The sequence below is a fragment of the Diadema setosum genome, chromosome 1 (assembly GCF_964275005.1).
Source record: "Diadema setosum chromosome 1, eeDiaSeto1, whole genome shotgun sequence".
NCBI classification, from domain to species: Eukaryota; Metazoa; Echinodermata; class Echinoidea; order Diadematoida; family Diadematidae; genus Diadema; species Diadema setosum.
Window position 1 is genome coordinate 34,364,820 of NC_092685.1, and position 22,274 is coordinate 34,387,093.

General features: G+C 41.9%; 1 protein-coding gene across 1 annotated transcript in view; it reads right to left on the reverse strand.

The window, feature by feature from the left end:
* Window positions 1-1,471: 1,471 nt before the first annotated feature.
* The window catches only part of LOC140235702 (methionine synthase-like), a 304,954-nt gene continuing 284,151 nt past the window's right edge, over window positions 1,472-22,274 (reverse strand). The window contains exons 25-26 of the mRNA XM_072315720.1: window positions 13,583-13,786; window positions 1,472-1,759 (exon numbers count right to left, since the gene is read on the reverse strand). Coding sequence (XP_072171821.1) covers window positions 1,676-1,759; window positions 13,583-13,786 — 288 coding nt within the window. The 3' untranslated portion in view covers window positions 1,472-1,675. The remainder of the gene's footprint in view (window positions 1,760-13,582; window positions 13,787-22,274) is intronic.

The following is a 22,274-nucleotide window of genomic DNA, read 5'->3' on the forward strand; positions in this document are numbered from 1 at the left end:
TCAAGTTGATCTGATGGGCAGTGGTAACCCACCTTTCCCTAATTGACTGTCAGGTAAACCCCAAAATAAACTGACAATAATCCAATCTACTTGTGACAAATGAACGGATGATTTTGTTCAGCTCTTTGATGTGTCAAATGCTTTTGAATCTGTGTTATACTGAATAAATGGTAAAATGAAATCTTGCAGACATCAGAGACGTGTCTGACAAAAGTTAGGCGAAAGTCTAACCAAACCCCCAAGTTTCTTGCACATTCAGCAAGAAAATATTAGCATCAACAACTTTTATGGTTCCATTACATAATTTCTAAAACTTGCTGTGGAGTGCTGCATATAAAAAAAATTAGTTGTCTTATCACTGTGTATAAGACTGCTGGATAATAAACATTTGTGATGATGCATGATACATTGCTTTCTAATGGACACAGAATGATTCTCATCTGCTGCATTGGGTGATAAAGATATGTACAGTTGTGTATCATCTGCAGAGTTATGAAACGTCACTTCTGGGAAGTTATGTTAGATTTCCTGGAACTGTAATGATGTTCATGGTACATTTACAGTTTTGTACGTGATTCATCAATCACCCAGCAAAAGAAAGCTTAATATTTCTTTGCTTTGTAAATACTAATTTTTGACTTTCTTATATGATGTTTTGCACAAATTCATAATTGATCTATTATCAACATGGAACTGATTGAAAATTATTCACCTTGTTCAAATTAAAGCAAATATGAAGCACATGAAGTTTCAAAACCCTGGCACTCTTAACGTTAATAAACATGTTTATGTTAAAATACATTTCCAGACTAGGAATTTACTCCCAAATGCTTCTGCAACAGCAAACTTCTGCTCATTATCATAACTCCATACTACCTTGTGCATTTCCGCATTTCCCACAATAAAATACACACTATGTGTGGGTGGGGGTATAATTAGGTACATGCTGACATACAGTTCAAAAGCAGAATGGCTGATGAATAAAGTACTCAATAGTGGAGTTCTCAACATACCACAGAGACCCAAACCAATCTCACCAGAAAACATCATGCAGACATCAAGAAGGTAAAACATATCATTTACTACTACATCTGCAGGCCAAAGTCCAGAAGGATACTGTATCTGCATATATATATATATATATATATACATATATATATATATATACACAATTTTCATAATTCAGAAGAATGAATCATAGAGATATCAATTGCTAACAATGCCAATTTTCTCCACTTACAATTGGTTTCAGATTTGGCTTAATGTGAGTCACTGCTTACCTACCTTTTTTACAATTGCAATGAGTTCTTCAAATCTGAACACATTAAATAGCAAACTCTCCTGTAAAGACTTCACACTGGAGTACGGCGCTTGTGCCATTATCACGATGCATCACATGTTTTAGTTGCACCTCACAGGGTTAGAAACATGGTACATAACGCATCCCACGGATGCATGGTATGTGTGGAGGATGGAAAGTGTCCTGGCAAAAAAAGAAAAGAAAAAAAGAGAAAACAAATCAAACCCTTCCCCAAAACAACAAAATGAGATCTTAGCTATATTGATATATAGTGATAAATAGTATGTGTGTATGTTTGTTTTTTACATTTCATGTCTTGAAAGGTTGCAAATTGGCAGCACTCTATCAAAGCTTGTAGTAAAGTCCCAGAATGTATCAGCAGTCGTAGGCAAGGTTTGGTCTCAGCCATTTCTCCACCTCACTCACATCCATCTGCTTGCGCTCTGCATAGTCCTCCACCTGTTTAATCACCAAGAGAGATGTTTTGCAGTGTTACACATGATTGTTATCACAATGGAACTTGGGAAAACTGTCTACACATGCATAACTATACAATTTCATATAAACATGGTTTCACTTTGTCTGTTTGGGTTTTGAGTTTTTTTTTTTTTTTTTGAGGGGGTGGGGAGATTGAGAGACTTTCAATTACAGCTTTAAAAAGTGCACAGGCAGTCAACCTGTTGACCACAGAATCATTTGAATCCTTAAAGGAAACCCAAACCCAAAGAGAAATGTGGATTGAATAAAAGCAGCAACATTAGAAGAACACATCAGTGAAAGTTTGAGGAAAAACGGACAATTGCTGCAAAAGTTATGAAGTTTTAGTGTTGAAACCACTGGATGTGGAGACTACTAGAGGTTATGTCATGTGTGGACAACAATATAAAGAAAATATAAAGGGAATTCCACAACAAGAGACCAGGGGGTCTTGCGCTCACCTGAGTATCGCAAGTTCACCTTTCACGCAGTTACTAATCTAATTTACACACAGCTCTATCAAAATATGACCAGGCATTCTCAAGTAGAAGATGGAAATGTACAATTAAAGCCCAAATTTGGACCCTCCCTCATAGCATCAATTTTAGCTCTATCACTTGTTCTAGCGAAGATTTTTTTTTTTTTTCAAAAGATTCCCTAATTTGGGGGGGGGGGGGGGGCGGGGCATGGTGCCCATCTGAAGAAATTGAGATCCTAACCCCCTAGGGATGTTGCCTGCCAAGTATGGTGAAAATCCATCATGAAGTTTTCAAGAGGAAGATGAAAATGTACAATTTTGGCCCCAATTTGGACCTCCCCACCTCTCCCCCCTGCCCCAAGGGGGGCACGCCTGGATCTGCTATGAACAAACTTGAAACTACAGTCATTAATGTACTAACTCATAGTATTAACAAGCTGCATCACTTCTGACTCTAGAGAATATTGTTAAAGATTCCTTAATTTGGGGAGGTTTGGACCCCTTGGGGCCCTTCACGTGGGACAGGGTGCCATTTTGAACAAATTGAGATCCTATGCCCATAGGGATGCTACCTGCCAAGTTTGGTGAAAATGGGTCATGGGTTCTCAAGAAAAAGATGAAAATGTACAATTTAGGCCTCATTAGGACCCCTCCCCTCGGTCCAAAGGGGGCACTTGAAACTACAGTCATCAATGTACTAACTCATAGTATTAACTTAGCTCTATCACTTCTGGTTCTAGAGAAGATTTCTAAAGATTCCCTAATATTGGGGGGTTCGGCGAAAATCGGTCTTGGGGTTGTCAAGAAGATGAAAATGTAAAAAAGTTTACGCACAACGCATGCCGGGCGAAGAACGATCGCAATAGCTTACTTGAGCCTTCGGCTCAGGTGAGCTAAAAAAATCACTTTTCTGGCATAATGAAAGAGCTCTTGACCATGAGGATCAGGCGTGGTCCTCTTATCTACGAGGTACATACGACCACCTATCTGTTTTAGTATGCTATTATGTCCCTATAATTGCCCATACATCAAACTAAATTTTTACACTGACGGCCTACCATACACCGCCTGTGTCCCCTGGGACATACGTATGTAACCTGTCACTCGCCATGACTATTCCTCCAGTTCCATGCATCAAGAGCACTCGCAACCGGAACACACAGTCAAGTCACGCCGTGAGGTGAGGGGAAGGAGGGGGGGGGGGGGGACACGGATAGGGGGTTGTATATACCTTGTAGATAAGAGGATCACGCCTGATCCTCATGATCTACTATCAGTACATCCGACCACCTATCTGTAATAGTATGCTAGACCGACACGGACTAAGTGGGAGGCTTGGCTGTAGCAGTGTATTAGGACGGAGCCCCCATGACAGGTGGTAATGCCTGAGATGGATCTGAAGCAGGCGCATGTGTAGCCAATAGTCAGGTAACACATCTACCAGGATCGCCAGATACCCCAGGAATTGGAGCCAGATTCTGATGAGTACCTGCCGCCGCTGTCTGATGCGCTGGGCAGCGGACATGATCGTAGCCACCCGAGCTGGGCTGGGGTGCGCCATCTGTCAGGGGATATCGATCACCACACCCAGGAAGGTCGGGCACTGTGTAGGCACAAGTTCCAACTTCTCCCAATATATAAGAAATTCGAGTAACTGTACTGTTCTCAGCAGGAATGTTAACTGGTGAAAGAGCAGGGTTAGGGAGCTGGCTGCTAACAGCCAATCGTCCAGATAGCAAAAGACCCTCAGGCCTTGCTGCCGGAGAAAAGCTACCACGCCCGACCCAAGCCTGGTGAACAGGTGTGGTGCAGGTTTCAGACCAAAAGGCAGGGCGCGGAAATGAAACACATCCCCTCTGAAGGAGAAACCAGCAGATTCCTGGATGCTGGGACTATTGGGACGTGAAGGTAAGCATCCTTCAGATCTATGGATACTGTCCAATTGCCTGGCTTGAGGCATGGAAGTATGGATGCCAAGGTTTCCATTTGGAAGTGATCCATATTGATATGCCAATTGATTCTCTTGAGATTGAGAATGAGGTGAAAGCTCCCCTGAGCACTTGGGTACCAGAAAGGTAGGGGAGAGGGAGAGCAGCGGGGAGGCACGAAGGCATCGTCTGTAATGGCTGCCCACCTCTGAGGGGGGGCCTGTAGCACTTGGGGCAAGGAGTCAAAAGCCGCCACGGCCCCTATTTGGTGGCTGGCAGGTTGACCCCCGCTGCCTCTCTCTACCCCTGCAGCTGTGGCGACTGTGGCCGGAGCAGCGGGCCGGCTGAGGGGGAGGCATGGTAACCTGTACGAGCTGAAATCCGCCATAAGAGGGATGCCAGGCTGCATACCTGATCCCCCCAAAAACGGCCTGGACGCCTGGGACTGTTGCTCCACAGGGTCTGGGCGGACTGCATAAAACTCCTCCAGATACTAAAGGAGCAGGGCCTCCGCCTCCTGAGGTGCCTCAACCCGGGTGGGGCCTCAGTCCCAATCAGGGAGGGTGTAGCCGAGGAGGTAGACATCAAGTCCCACTCTGAAGGAGAGAGGATCGGACTCAGAAGTAGGGGAGGAGGGACGGGAAAGGGGCTGGCGTCAGCGCCGGGGAGGGGCTCTCCGCCAGCAGTGCGCTATCGCCCATCAGGTCTCGGGACGCCAGGCCCGGGGACAGGCAGGGGAGCCGAGGTGGCAGCAAGGAAAGCCCACCCGGTGGGGTGGCTGTTGCCGAGGCCAGACTACTGCTGGCCGCAACCGGGCAGTGCAGTTGACGGCCATCCGCCTGAGCCGGGAAGGTTTCTTCCCCCGGGCAGAGCCCAAGCGCCGTGGGAACACGGCTCGCACCGGCTAGCAGCTCCCTGTGCGGTGGGGGGGGGGGGGGGCATACACAAGCACGGAAGAAGAGGTGGTGGCTGAGGACGTGTTGGCCAGAGGGCTGGGGAGCATCCAGCCACAGCTCTCGGCGAAGCGGCTGAAAATCGCAGAGATCAGCATCGCTGAGCTGGGCCTTAGGAACCTTCTTTTTGCCCGAGGTTTTGGACTTCTTGGAAGAGGGAGAGGCAGAAGGGGCCATGGCAGGCCGCTTTTTAGCCTTCTTCTTTCTCTTCAGAGTCCCAAGCGGCGAGCTAAGGGGCTGTCTGGCCGGCGAGTGCCGGTCAAGGATGCCACCGAAAGCTGCCAGTCACAGCCGGGAGACTCAACCGGCGCCGCCCGGGTGGGCGGGGCAGGGAGGGTCCCGGAGGTGGTAGGTTCCGGCTTGCTAAAAGCGCGGGCAGCTACCAACCTAGGGCCACGTGCTGTGGGGCGCTGGCCAGGTGGGAGGATGGAGGGGGCCCGCAGCTGGCACACCACCGCTCCCAGACCCCACTGACAGCACGATCGGGCTGGGGGGGGGGGGGGGGGGGAGCGGGCAGGGCCGAAGTTGGAGGCTGGCGGCTCCCCACCGCTCTCGAACCCCTTAGGCCTGTTAGAGCCGGGGGAAGAGAGACCAGCCAAGCTCCGGTCATGTCGCCAAGGGCGGCCTCCCTCCTCCTCCATATCACTGCCCTCGGAGGCAAGAATCTCAAGGGGTGGATTGGCGGAGCCGGATTCCTTCCCCTCCGGTACCGAGACCAGTAAAGGATCTCCGTCAGCGAGGGGGTCCCGAGCGGATTGCTCTACGTCCGCTGGCCGAGGGGCTGCGGACAGGACCAGGGCCGGAGCCCTCTGGATGGGGGGGACGTGAGGTTAGCCAAGCCTCCAGCAAGACCCAAACAGGGTCTGTCCATGAGGAGCAGGTCGCACAAGGCTCGGAGCGGGAACACATGCGATGCAGTGCGCAGACTGCGTGTGCGTCACAGTGCGGAAGGGCCCAGCGATACGTTTGACATCTCAGAGTCATTCTGTATAAAAGACAAGAGGACTCAGAAACCAAACATAAACATATACATACAATTATACAATGAGTGTATGTATAACAAGAGAGCATAAAAAACGCAAAGAACCAAGTCAAATGTAGGCATAGAAGTGTACAAGACAAGGGGCGGGAATTAAAAACCAAGCTGGGCAGACAAAAAACTATTGTTGAAAGCACAGCACGAAAAGACCCATGGAAAATCAATTTTTTTAATTTGAACATGAAACATGTATGAAAGTGGGGCTAAAAGGCCCCCAAAACCCATAAGGACAAAGTTAATTTTGGCCTTGGTGGCGTGCCATAGGCGTGGACTACCTTAACCACTTGACTGCGGACCACGTACATGTACGTGGTAGCAATATTGCATGACTGTGCGTACCACGTACATGTACGTGGTAAGCTCATTTTATTTTCAAGATTGCCGCATCACGATACCCCTACCCCCACTCTGTAATAGCACTGTGATGATGTTATAGAGGTTTTGAACTATAGCTGGCGCCATTCAAGAAAAAAATCTGGGCTTTTTTGAGAACTCTGTGTAGAGTTTTTGTAGCTGTATTGCATAGCGTACCAAGTGAAAAAAACTTTCAAGATGGCGACTCGCAGTTCACTACGGAGGTCTCGTCGGATGGCTGAAATAATGGAGGAAATGTTTGATGACAGGAGTGAAAGTGATTTTAGTGATCGTTCGGGTATTTCAGAAGGTGAAGAGGAGGAATTTATGGATCTGGGGAGTGATTTTGACGATGAAAGTGAAAGCTCATCTGAGGAAAGTGTTGATCCAGTCCCACTAATGGATATTGGTGAAAGTCCAACTCAAAGCAGGCATTCTTCCCCCATCCCTCCCAGAAAGCGCTATTTTCGTACTTCAGGAGATGACGGGGATGGACAAAACCTCACAGACAGTGATGAGGATGAACCTGATCAATTACCAAGCCCTAGGCATCCAAGACTCCGCAGAGCACAGGTAAAAATTCCTAGACTTGATATTCCACACCCTACTGATGATGCAGATATTAGTGATGATGATGATGACTATACACCCTCACCACAACATGCTCGTTATCACAACATTTCTGACTCAGATGCTGATGATAGTTCTGATGATAACATTGATAATGCTAGACGTAATCAGCCAGATCGAGGTCGTGCTCGTAGACGAGCTCAACAAGGACGAAGACGTCAAAATCGTCATGTAGCACCAAAAAGGTGGGACAAGGTACGACAGCATGTGCCAATAATTCATCAGTTTACTGCTGTACCTGGAATCCCACAAAATATCAAAGACAACATGCCACAGGATTCAGCTCCTTGTGACTACTACCAACTTTACATCACGGATGAACTTCTGCAGCATATTGTTGATGAGACAAACAGGTATGCAGATCAGCTGATTGAGTCAAAGAGAGCTAAGGGAACGCTAAAAAAAAATTCTCGTCTAAAAAAATGGAAACCAACAAACTGTGATGAGATGAAAAAGTTTTTGGGAGTGTTGTACTTGACAGGACTAGTGAAGAAGGGGAAATACAGTGAGTACTGGGAAAAAGAGTTTCTGAAGTCAACTCCAGGAATTGGCTCAGTGATGAGCAGGGACAGATTTCAACTGATAAAGCGGTGTCTGCATTTCAATGACAACAATGCACCTGGCTATGATCCTGCAGCCAATGATCGTGATAGACTGCATAAAATCCGACCTGTGTTGAACTACATAAATGTCAGATGCAGCCAAGTATTCGTACCTGATCGTGAACTCTCAGTGGATGAATCGCTGGTGTTGTTCAGGGGTAGGCTGATCTTCAAACAGACTATTTGGACAAAACGTGCCCGTGCTGGTATCAAGATGTACCCATTGTGCACATCGGATGGAATAACCATGGTGTTGCGCATTCACAGTGGATCAAATGTGGACACCCAATTTGAAGATCAGAACTACCAGTTCACAAAGAGTGAAGAAATTACCTTGAATCTTGTGCAGCCGTACTTCGGTAAAGGGTACCATCTGTATACTGATAACTATTACACCAGTCCTCAATTAGCAGCTTACCTTGCAACCAAGAATACTCACCTCTGCGGCACTATCAAACACAACAGGCAGGGTATGCCTAAAGATCAGCTAATAGCAGAAAAACTTGACAGGGGACAAATTGTCCATTTCTTGCAGGAAGATAAGGTATTACTTGCAGTAAAGTATCGTGAAGCAAGCCAAAAATAGTGCATATGCTGACAACAATGCATGACTGCAGTACTGTTCGCACAGGAAGAATGACAAGAAGTGACCCTCCTCAGGCTATTGTCAAACCAAAATGTGTGTCCCAGTACAACATCCACATGGGTGGTGTAGACAAGACAGATCAAATGCTTGGACTCAAGAGCCTCTGCCCCATGCGCAAAACTTTGAAATGGTACCAGAAACTTTTCATCAAACTACTCTTGCAGATGCAATTGAATGCATATAAACTCTTCAAAAAAGAGAATCCCAACAACAAATGTTCACTCCGTTGGTTTGTCTACAAGGTAGCAAAATCTTGGGTACAAACACCTGCTGTCCAGCAAGATGGAGCACCACTTGCCCAGAGTGAAGATGGTGTTCGCTTGAATGGAAAGACCCACATGCCCTGGACAGTTCCATCCTCTGAAAACAAAAAAGGCAGGGCACAGCGAAACTGCAGGGTGTGTACAGCAAGAGAACATCGCACATCAACAACCATCATGTGCAAGACATGTGTGGTGCATCCAAGACACCAAACTAAACCTGGCCTTTGTATCAAAGTCTGCAAAAAATGTCAACATTCAGCTAACAAGAACTGCTGGGAGGTCTGGCATAGCCAAAAGGACCTCCTGAAAAATGCCTAAAAATAGTCTCACTTGAAATATACATTGGATTGTCAAAAGGAGACCCAAACAATGTTTAGCATACGAGACTTTTTGTGAGCTAAAGACTCTTCTTTGTGAGCAAGTTTTCCAGGACCTTTCCAGGATCTCCAAAGGCCATCAGGATTTCCATAGGACATCCAGGATGACATGACTGGGTGAGTAGAATTTTTATATTTATACCTCTATTCAATAATTTCTTCCACAAAATAAGAATTATGATGAAAAAATGAAAAATAAAGGTAAAAAACAGATTCATGACCAATATACTCATACATGTCATATTCCCCGAAAATTGCTCAGCACCAGGGGGTACGGGTGTGTATTAAGCCAATAGCAGTCAAGTGGTTAATAAAGGCCCAAGCAGCCCGCCATAGTTGGCAGGGACATGGGGAACAAAGAACACATGAAAACATGCAAAGGGAACTGTGTCAGAAGTTGTGAGACCTAAAAGACAGGGTGCATTTAGGCCCGAGTGGCTTGCCATAGGTCTACGAACGGTAATTTTGGCCCCAGTGGCCGGCCATAAGGCGAAAATAGCCAAGAAGAGCCAACCATGGGTTAACTACGCGAGATACTAACTCGCGGCTGTAGAGCCTACGTAATATCCTCGGTGTTTCAATTACGTAAAGTGATCTGAAAAAACACCAAAAAGACTCCCGAGGGCGTGAAAACGTCAGGCGGGAGGAGGAAAACCGTAAATATGACGACCACAAGGCCGTACAATAGGTAGGCAAAGACGAGAAAGGGAAAAAAACCCGCCAGAGCGTGGCGTGTTCTGAGGCGCGGTGCACACACCACACTAACGTATGGGGCAGCGCGAAGCAAAGACCGAGGTTTGGAGCGAAAGAAAATCGCGATTTTTCCCCTTTCTCGGTGACAAGATATGACAAAAACGATCTGCTAAAGTGAAACAATCAAGGAGTAAAAATATGGAAGGATTTTGCCCGATTGTTGGAGGATTCCGCCAATATGGTTGGATTTTCACTAGCGATCTCAGGTATACGTCCGATCATGGTGGTGGGCGAACGGGAAAGAGGAATAGTCATGGCGGGTGACAGGTTATGTGTGTACGTCCCGGGGGACACAGGCGGTGTATGGTAGGCCATCAGTGTAAAAATTTAGTTCGATGTATGGGCAATTATAGGGACATAATAGCATACTATAACAGATAGGTGGTCGGATGTACTGATAGTAGATTAACCGCTTTCAGAAAGCAGGGGGAATGATTGCTACCCTTAAAGAGTGTTTTGAACAGTTCTGGTCGAGGTGAGGATTTAGCTTTTAACGTTTTGCGAGATATTCAGAAACCACTCTATGAGATGTCAAAGAGCATGCATTTCTAAGGGGTATCAAAAGTTTAGTTGATGAAAATCGGTTTTGAAATGGCTGATATCCAAAAACAAGGTGAAACAAAGAGATCCTCATAAAAGGCATGGCCTGTCGCCTTTTATTATCACTTTTTTTGATATCTCAGCCATTTGAAAACCAATTTTCATCAAATAAACGTTGAATCCTTTTTAAAATTACATGCTCTTTCATATTTAGGTGATCCGAGTATCCTCTCGAATCACCTTCTGTATCTGTACTGATTCTTTATTTTTCTTCTTTATTTCTCCCCAAAAGTTGTGCAGAGGTTAGCTCAGAAAGTCCTCTGCCTATCAATTTCAAAATTATACCATATATGTATCGTGTCCCAAAGACAACAGATCTAATAAAATCATAGTGATCAATCGACCGTGATGTCACTATGACGTCATTATATGAAAACACATTTTCATTCATATCTCATTAATGGAATGAAATTTTTCAATGAAATTTACCTCACATATAGTTCAAGTAAAGGTCATTCTACTCATTTTCTCAGAAATCATCTATTCCCTTAAAACGTTCGCATACGCACGCGTTGAAATATTTGTATGCTCCAATCGAGCTCAAAATTGTTTTGCACACGTTTCAGACAATTTCGAGCATTTTTTTTAAAAATTGAAAAAAATGGACGGATGTGTACGCAAATACACACGCACAGCTCATATTCAATAGAAATTTCCCGTTTTTTCAATTCAATTTTTTCGTCAGGATGGACAGTGACCCCCCACTTTCTTTACATATTCTGAAAGCTGATGAGTTGTACATGTCATTTCATGGGTTGGCAATGCTGGAAAAATGATTACAAGATATCAAATTTCTTAATAAAATAAAAAAAGTAAATTTTAAAAATGACGTCATCAAATTTCATGTTCACTCGAGCATATCTCACTTATTCTTTGCCGATTTTCACCCAGATTTCAGTATGTTGTAGCTTATTTAATGCTCTTTCATTAATGTGTTTTTTATTACAAAATTTTGATTGGATGACGGCATCACCTTGTAAAAATGGATTGAAAGTAACCTTGTCAAATTTGACCAGTTTACGTGTTATCTCTATGGGAGTGCAGCTTTTCTCGAAATGAAAATTGACATGACTATCTTTTTCGAGCACTAGCTCACTTATGCTTCAGTGAATTTCTCCAAGATTTTAATATGTTGTAGCTGAGACTTTGGGCTATCGTAAGTGTGCCCTCCGTTTTTTCATCAAAAAAAAAAACAAACTTGGTTGAAAATGGCACTTAGCTCCGATGCAGCGTCATTTTGCTTAATACACAGGGCCTATGGAGGATGAAATAGGTCAGTGCATAGCGCATCCGACTTGTAATCCTAAGGTCCCCGGTTCGAGGCTCACCCCTGCCAATATTTTTTAAGCTTTTTTTTAAACACTTTTTTTCTTCTTTTTCTTCAGTTAGACTTACTCTCCCTTCCTAACTTTATCTTTTTCTGATTTTTTTTATGCTTCTCCTTCAAATTTCTATACAATAACTTAATTTTTTTCTTTATTTTTCCTTCTTTCTTCCACTTTCTGTGCAATAGATCAACAACAATGGCTATCAACACCATATTTTGCACATGTTTAGTTCATGTCACTAACATTTCACAAAATAACAACTACTTCCTCCGACACCATCTTGGGTAGGTAAATTAGGGTCAAAGGTAAAAAATTAAGCCTGTATCTTGGTAAATACATGTCCTTTCTTTCCCACATTTTGCACACGTAAGGAACATGTTGCAAGAATCATTTCACAAAATAACAACTTTTTGCTCAGATGCCATCTTGGCTGTGTAAAGTGGGGTCAAAGGTCAAATATACTTCATTCTGTAATCTCATTAGTGTATATGGTATCACCGTCATATTTTGCACACACATGGACCTCGATAGATGGATCATTTTGTAAAATAACGCTTTGGTCGGAAGGCCTTTTTTGGCTGTGCAAATGAGGTATTATTTCAATAGGAGTACATTTTTTCTGGAAATGAAAAATGCAATGACTGTCTTTAATGAGCACTAGCTAATTTATCCTTCAGTGAATTTCTCCCAGATTTTAATATGTTGTAGATGAAACTGGGCTATTGTTCATGTGATCCATATTCTTATTGGAAGTTGGGATTACGTCCAAAGACCTGGTTGAAATTGACGCTTAGCTTCAATATCAGGAGATATGTCTTTCTTTCAATGACTTTCTTTGCAATAGCTCAAGAAAAACACGCCCTTTAACCCCCATATTTTGCACATGTTTAGTCCATGTCATGCACATCATTTCATAAACTAACAACTACTTCATCAGACACTGTCTTTTCTAGGTAAATTAGGGTCAAAGGTCATAACATTTATTTCCGAATATATCAGATCACCTAATTTGTCAGTGTTGACAAATTCCAAGTCTAGTTCATAAGAGGTTTCTCGTTATCTCACTTATGAATGTTCAAAACATGAATCCCCACCTCAACCAGTACTGTACAGTCCCTTTCACATATGTCAGTATCAAGATGATGGAATGTGTAATTTTCAAGAAAAAGGAATTTTTGTGGAATTCCCTTTATATTTTTTTTAATTTGTTGTCTACACATAGACATCAATAACCTCTAGTAGTCTCCTCATCCAGCCGTTCCAACACCAAAACTTAAAAAAAAAAAAAATCATAACTTTTGCATCGATTGTCTGATTTTCCTCAAACTTTCACTGTGTTCTACTAATGTTGCTGCTTTCACTCAATCCGTATTTCTCTTTGGGTTTGGGTTTCCTATAAGGCCTTACACTGGATGCTGAATTTCCAAAATGTATACATGCGGGCCTCCTGTGATTTTCTACAATAGTAGTCCAGCACACAGGGATAGATGCCCAGGTATGATTTTCAAGAAGGAATGTGTTCCTTTCATCTTGGCTTGAACAAGGGAAAGTTAAATTCTGAAAATTATAACCAATGAAGATTAGGAGCTACAGAGATATGCTCCTTTTCTTGCATATAGTCACAATGTACACACACTACATGTGCATGGTATGGATACTCAGTTTGGGCAAAAGCTGCAATGAATGATACCTCAATCTTTCTAGAAAGTATACATGCCCCAGTTCCTATCATCAAATCAAAAACAGTTTTGTTGTCCTTATATGTTATATGTGCAAATTGAAAATGATAAGACAGCAAAGAAGGATCCATGTGAAACAACATTACAAATTAAATCTTTGTTTCAGATATTTCACCTGATCTTTTGTAATCTTGCTGACAGCAAAGTAAAAGGACTTGGGATGGGCAAAGTAGAGGCCTGAGACAGAGGCAGCGGGGTCCATGGCCAGGGACTCAGTCAGCTTGATACCTGTCTGGCGCTCAATGTCCATTAGCTTCCACATAGTACGTTTCTCTGTGTGGTCAGGTTGGCTGGGATAACCCGGGGCTGGCCGGATTCCCTGCAGAATGGAAGGAGTAGGAAATAAGGATATATATTCCAAATGGCTTGCAACTGGAATTCTCCTTGATCAAATTATTTATTTAATACAGGAATTTTATAATTTTATCAAAACAACATTATGAATATGCACAGTTGCACGAGAATCTTTTGAATGTTTCTTTCCTTCATTGATTATTTTCAGCATCTCAAGAATGTCATAAATTAACTGAATCACACAATATCTGCTATTGCATTATTTGGAAACCAATGGCAGGACACAACAAATCAATATCTGCACTATGAACAAAGTGAACATGACAGAGGTACAGATGACTGGACAAAGGGGAAACAGTCATAAATGACCACTAGAGATAGTGTGCAGATGAGAAAGAAGATACATGTAAACAATTTTAAGACAAGAGTGACTGAGAGGGATATAAAAATAATCAAGATATAGAATCTTTTGAGGGGGGAATAAGAGCACCAGTGAAACAATGCATGTATTCGTATAGATTGAACGGGACATGAAAAAGTCTGACGTTACTGATCACTAGTGTGTGCGAACACTGGAGGCAACACCAGAATAGACATCAGAATAACGAGAGACCCAGTGGGTCTAGCGCTCACCCGAGTATCACAAGTGCACCTTCCATGCACCATTGCAGACTATTACCTAAGAAGAACAGGGCGGGGACGAGGGTTTGAGGGCATGGGGGGGGGGGGGCAGGCAATGGTGTTCATTTGTTCGATCACAATGGCAATAATAATACCTGCCACATTGTGTATAAAATTTGACCATGCATTTTCCAAAGCAGTGTGGTGAAAATGAAATAGAGTGCCTTTAAATGTGTGAACCACACCTTTAACTTTCGGACACAGTCCAAAATTCCCATGGTTTCTACCCCTGTGCGATCCCTACGGGGAAATTGAACACAAGATTTGGTTTGCCACACTTTTCTTGATACAAGCTGTACAGACACAGACAAATTATGTAACACTACCCAGAGTAGGGAAAAAGTCCTGAAAATATTTGATTTACAGAAGTAGGATTGTATAATATTCCCATGAATTTTATGGGGTGGTGGGTTAAAGGCATAATTTTACCATTTGCAGATGAAACAAAAACCTAGCATTACTGCTTCAAAATAGTTCTAAAATATGAGTTAGGGATAGAAACAACCACTGTAAAAATTTGAATCCCTATGATCGATGTTTAAGTTTGTTAAATACACAAAATGTGAACAATAATTATAATAAGAATGTTTCCAGACTAAACCGTCTACAGTTACAGTTTATTGAGAAAAACACTGGTATCTCAATTCAATTCAATTTATTGATTTCATAAAAGCAATACAGCCAATATTTGTACAATAATCAGATGGCAAGGAAAATCACGAAAAAGCCAGTGGCTTGAAGATTGTGATTCCCTGATACAGAAGTACATTAAAAAACAGATTGGCATGAAAATACAAAATACAAAATGTTACATAATCACTAGATACTCAATAATAGACAAAAATACACATAAAAACAAACAGAACATACATAAATACAACACAAAACAGAACGTCATGAATATATAATGTTCCATTACCTTGATAAAAACGTGATTAATCATAAGATTCAAAAAGATATTTCAATTTCAACTTAAAATGATTTAAACTCATAATGCACTTAAGATTATATTCTAATGAATTCCATATTTTTGCACCTTTATATTGCACTGAGTTCCTATATTTCATCTTAGATCGACATAATGGCAAAACAAAGTTTTGTTTATAACGTGTATTAAAATTATGACTCAAAGAATGCGTTAAATAATCATCAAAAATACACGGCAATATCGAATGTACATATTTAAACATAAAAATACTCGTTCTATAAATGATCCTATCTTTGAGGGATAAACAGCCTACGTCTTTGAAAAGGGGAGGAGTGTGAGCAAGATAATGAGAGTTTGTACACAATCGAATAGCTTTTTTCTGAAGAACAGTAAGACGATTTAAGTCACGCTCAGTGGCTCCAGACCAAACCAAGTTACAGTAGTCTACATAAGGCGTTGTGTAACATCAATAGGGTTTTCCTTGGTAATATCACGCGAAGCTTATAAATCATCCCAATAGATACGCTGATCTTGCCATGAATGTGATTGATGTGATTTTTCCAGGATAATCTTTCATCTATAATAACCCCAAGAAAATTAATTGAATCAACTCTGGAAATAACATTACAATCTGTGTATATCATCATATCATCATGTGACAGCTTCATTCCAGAGGACTGAAATATCATATATTTTGTTTTACTTGCATTCATTTGTAATCTGTTAGCTTTAAACCAATCACAGACTTTTTGCAATTCATCGTTCGTCATTTTGTTCAATATTGTTTTGTCAGAATGAGAAGCCAAAATGTTTACGTCATCCGCATACAGTACAAAACGAAGTACATTGGACGCATTGATGATGTCATTCACGTATACCAAAAACAAAAGTGGTCCCAATATGCTCCCTTGTGGTACCCCACACGTTATGGGTAGAATGTCTGAATTGGTGCCCTTAAAACCAGTATATTGACTTCGACCACTGAGATAGCTTTCGAACCAGCGAAGGAGTACACCTCGAATGCCGTAGTGTTCTAATTTGTGTAGCAGAATACCATGGTCTAATGAGTCGAATGCTTTGGACAAGTCGACGTAAATGGCCAAAGGAATTTCTTTTCTCTCTAAAGCAGCTGTTATCTGCTCCACGACATGTAAAAGGGCTGTTTCAGTAGAGCAAGATGGTCGGAATCCAAATTGTTCTTCAATCAATACATTCTTTTCTGACAGGTACTTGTACAATCTTTTGTGCATAATACGCTCGAGGATTTTAGAGAGAGTAGGGAGGAGTGAGATTGGTCTGTAATTTTCTATGAGATGTTTTTCGTTCTTTTTAAAAACCGGAATAACTTTGGCTAGCTTAAGGGAGTTTGGAACTATGCCTGAGGAAAGTGAAAGGTTGAAAATATAGCACAATGGCTGAGCAATGAAGTGAATAATTCTCTTAATAAATGTAGAACTTAATCCATCATGTCCACAGGAAGCTGAACTTTTCAGACTTTTTGTGATCTCAATTATTTCTGACTCGTCAGTAGGCATGAAAAAAGGTGATTCAGAAATTTTAGAGTTCAAAAAACCTGTGAAACATTTTTTACCAGTGTCAACATTGTTACCAACAGAAACACCAATATCAGAGAAATACTTATTGAACTCATTAGCAATTTCTTTGTCATCTTCAATCTTTTTTCCGAGCACTTCAACAGAATTTGGGAGCTTGGATATATTACATCTCCCCAAAATTTCATTAACAATCTTCCAAGTTTTACAAAGGTTGGTTTTATTTCTCATGACTAAGTTTGTGAAATATGATCACTTTGAAGCACGTATTATACAATTTAACTTATTTCTATACCGCTTATACATCAGCTTATTTTTACTAGAAGGCGTGTTAATATATGCACGAAATAATCTCTGTTTCCTGTTTATGGATTTTAGAATGCCTTTCATTACCCAAGGTTTTCTTGCAATTGTTTTCTTACTTAATATGTTTTAGGCTTTATTGTGAAAATTTTATATGGTAGGATGTTTTGTGATGCAACAGACCTACACATATGCACCAAATGTGATATCTTGAACATTTTTGAAATCGCTGCTCCCAAAGGTAAACTGGACCTTTAATATGACGACACTCATCATGTGACAGTTTCAAGAAGGTATACATCGCAAACAGATAGTTCAACCTTTAGTTTACACTGGTGAATGAGATTCTGTGTGGCTGACTGGTCCAGTGATATAATAATAACAATAATAATGTCTTATTTATCCAGAGATATCCTCTATAGTGTTGCCACCGCTCTACCAGACGGCCTTGCCATTATTATTACCTTAGCGTTGCCAGGTACCCATTTATACACCTGGGTGGAGAGGGACATGGTGGGTTAAAACATCTTGTCCACGGACGTAAGCACTGGGTGGGAATCGAACTCTGGTCCTCCGATTGGGAGTCAGGAGTCTTATCCATTATGCCACAGCACCCCTCCCTCCCCCCCCCCCCCCATGCAAGATGGGGACAGTGAGAGAACATTTTAGTAAGAACAAGAGATCACGGGTCTCGTGCTCACCTGAGCATTGCAAGTTCACCTTCCACTTATTCTTGCAGACTCTTAACTCAGAACATCGCAAACTTGGAGGGCGGGAGGGGGATAGCTTTATTTGAGAGCTGGGGGCATTGTGCTCATTTGCATATTCCATCACACTGGTAAAAACAACTGAAAAATAAACTGTACTTTGAGAGTTTGATTATGCAGATTTAAAAAAAAAAAAGTCCTGACGTAAAGCTCTATCACTTCTGATTCTAGAGAATATTTTTGAATAGGCCTATTCCCCAATTTGGTAGGTTGAGCCCCCTGGGGCCCCCAAGAGAATGGAATGCTACCTGCCAACTTTGGTGAAAATCCATCATGTTGTTTTTAAGAAAATGTGCAATTTAGGCCCGCATTTGGATCCCTCCCCTCCCCCCTCACCCCCTGGCTACAAGAGGGGACGGGCACCCCTGGATCTGCAATGAACAAACTTGAAACTACAGTCATCAATGTACTACCTCATAGTATTACTTCACTTTGTCACTTCTGGTTCTAAAGAAGGTTTGTAAATATTCCTGAATTAGTCCATGGGCCAAGACCCGAAAAATGTGTTATTGGTACCACAGAGCTGCCAACCGTTCCGAAAAATTCGTATTTGTTACGAAAAATCGAAGGGAATACGAAAATACGAAAACGTCCTTAGAAAGTACGAATTCACAGTGGGAAAAAATAATGGGTAAAAAAAAAATGGCAAACGCACGTCGCATGTGCCATGTTATCTGTACTCAGCTGGGATATCGATGCAACGCGTACGCACCGTATGTGGAAAGCGCTGAATAGAAAAGTGTTCGCACACGCATATCGCTGCTTGCGTATTGTGTACACCGAACAGAACTTCGCGCGCATGAATCCCTGCCGCCTACGGACCCTGGATGTTTACATGGATCGCCGTGGTATCCTCATTATTGTGTGGCCGGCTGGGGAGCGTGAGTATACTGCAGTAGCTACACACTGTAGCAAGCTGCCACTACAGTACCCTATTTCGTTTTGAGGCGGGGTAGAAAGCGTTCCGTTGTGCAATGTCTGCTTCTTTTTCTCTTCTTCTTCATCCTCTTGTTCCTTGCCTTCCAAGTACGAAATGATTTTCAGAGTGTTGTGTTGGTTTTTTTTTTTTTTCAAATAACGTTATTGCATCATTTTCTGCAAGGAAGAGGTGAGTTTCTGTTCGTGTATTGATGTGCACTTTATGTGCAGGTGAAAAGCGTTCGAACTTTCTTTCCCGAGTATTGTGGAAACTTGATGTATTTCTAGGCCTATTAAAGGAGATCTCATATAATAGAATACTTATAACAAACTGTTTTCCGGTCAAAATGAATTAATTTCCTTTGTTTTGTATCGTTTATTGACTTGATCCCAAGGATCTCGTCGCAATACCGAGTTTCCAATGTGTATTTATTTTCGCGTAGCTTTCGGTGCTGCAAAATTTTGCTAGGGCCTAAGCTTACTAGATCTACTGTACTGAACTTCGTTTTATTTCTGTCGTTTCTCACACCTCGTTTGGTACGATTTCTTCCATTTTATATCACTTTATCCGTTCCCTTTATACTTTGAAGTATTTAAACGTAATTCTCTTAAGTGTCTCGCACTGTTATTTTCGTAACGGCGATTTCTCCGCTTCGCTGCAATACTTTTTCGAATCGAAGCGACGGAGTTTGATCCCAGCCGCTTCGATGTGCTGTTTGTTGTATTTTCCATATGTTTGTGTTGTTGGGAGGTGTTGATACGTTGTATTTGTTATTTATTTTCCAAGGTATTTATCTCGAGGGATTATGTGTGTGTCTTAATGTTGATAGGAAAAGGCTAAAATGATCTTGAGTGATGTCTGATGGTGCTGATGATAACTATGCTGGTGACTGGTGTAAAAAGATGGCTTCCTGTGAATGCTGAGCGTACGTGACGTTTGTTTTATTTCCCTTTCCCTCTTACTCTTCTTTCCCCCTACTCTTCTTTCCCCTCTCAAGAATGATTAAAAAAAAAGAAATTACATACACCTCACAACAAAAAGAACCACGTGCTATAGCAACCTTCGTAAAGTTAAATCTAAATGTTCAATATCAGCAAAGAATAAGGGGAAAACACGAATGACAAATAAAAGCGAAGAGATCGTGTATGCAGTCTCTTCGGCTCGAAGAAACTTGACACCCCACCCCCCTCTCCCCTTGTGGAAATTTCCACAAAAGCAGGTGCCACACCCAGGTGCGTGCCAGACGAAAGAATGCGCGCACTGGAATAAACAGCGTGTAAATATCCTGGAAATATCGATCGAAGAACCAGCTCATTAGTTGAATTAAAGGAATCATTGCAAAGATATCATGATTCGATTTCTATAGCCTTTCTTTTGGCGCAGAGTAGGAAACATCGAACGGTCGATTATAGTGTACTTGATCGAATATCTAATGTTCCCTGAACAATCATAAAAGGATTGATTGATCAATTAGAAATGCAATCACAGAAATACATGAAAGGTCTCGTATGCCCAGACAAATTCTGGTCCAATGAGATGCAGTCATCACCTGGTTAGACAGCAAAATACAACGTGCAATGACAATTAATTTCAGTTCACGCTCATCAAAACTGCTTATTACTTTTCAAAATTTTGGCTATCAACATTCGCTCGTGGGTGTATTTTGTTTGTTTGTTTGTTTTGTGTGCTTTCCCTCGTGAAAGACGTAATGATTTCTTTGTATCGAACGTAAACTGCATGTTTACCGTAAACAAGCCATTCAGCTCAGCTCAGCTATGGCGCATTTGATCCATCGAACTTGCAGTAACCTCTTATAGGCAGGAGCACATGGCGCATTCCTTTAAACTTGAAAGTGAAGCCACGTGTTGCACATCGGCGCTTCCACACACAGCGCGGGATTTTGCGATCATCGTTATAGCAGACTTTCCGATTCCAGTCCGGGGAAAAGGAATTGGAATACTTCGGAAAATACTGATGTTTAAAATCCAATAAAATGAAAAAAGCCTGAAAACAACGCATGATTATGTTTTAATAGTAAACAATAATTGGAAACACAGAACAGAGTTTTGCATCCGCTCACACAGAAGCTCTCTTGAGAAGATGAAAGCATTCCCCGTCCCCTGCTAGATAGTGGAAGCTTCCGTAATCGGCCCAGCAAGTTTTTGGAGTTACATACAGGTGTACTTGCACTTGTACACATTCATTGGGAGAAAGCAATCAATCAACGCTGAACATTGCGTAGTTCGGCATCTTTATCGTGCTGGTGACCAGCTCGATGCTTCGGCATGTGTCATAACGTTATGTTTAGAGCCTGTAGGCCTCAAAAGTCGACGAGTTTAATTCAAAATAGCAAAAAGAGGGAGATTGAAAAAATACAAATTCTGGTGGAAAAATACGAATTTTGGAGCTGCTGAGTACTAATTTGTGCTTCCAAAGGTTGGCAGCTCTGGTACCACCTGAGGTGGCAAGTTCTAGTTGTGCATTTTGAAATGGCATATATCTAAGGATTATTTTTTGATATGATAGCATTTCCAGAGTAGTAGCTTAGTCATAGATTTCAGCCAATACCCTGAACAATTATATAATATTGACTTGCCTCGAGGGAGATACCAGAAATATTGCCCAAACTGAAAGAATATTGCCCGAGTCGAAGACGACGGCAATATTCTTTCAGTGCGGGCAATATTTATCTGGTATCTCCCTCGAGGCCAGTCAATATCATAATTATTACCTATCCCCTAGGTAAATTAGGAAAATATGTGAATACGGTTATACACTATGATATAGACCAAGCCTCATTTGACTACCTGTAGATCATCACCAACATGTCAAATAATTGAAAAATTATTCATCAATGTATAATACAATCATTCAATTCCAACTTCAAAGATACATATGTAGTTGTAACAGGCGAACTTCAAACATCTGAACGCTTTTACACTTTATTTTTGCTTGTGTTTCAATTTGGAGAGTTGTAATAACTGAAGGTCACTGTGCAGTTATTGAGGGCAAATGGACTAGTCATTGTTTGACGCGTAGTGCTGCTGGAAGTGGTTGACCTTGTACGAGTTGATTTATCGGTGTTCTTCTTTGGAGCGTGTAACTGACACGCAGAGACGTCCTTGAATGTTTTCTCTTCGTGGTCGATCGGAATGTTTACATGTAAAGCAGGGAGGTGGGAAGAGAGATTCCACTCCTTCTCTTCCCACCTCCCTGTGTAAAGTGAATGGTGAAAACCGGAAGAGGCAAAATACCAATGAATATTGACTGCTGACCTTTGACCCTGTAAAATATCAACGGCAATTGCCTTGCAAAACTACCTCCCTCCGTGACCAAAGACAGGCACAGATTTCCCCTTGATA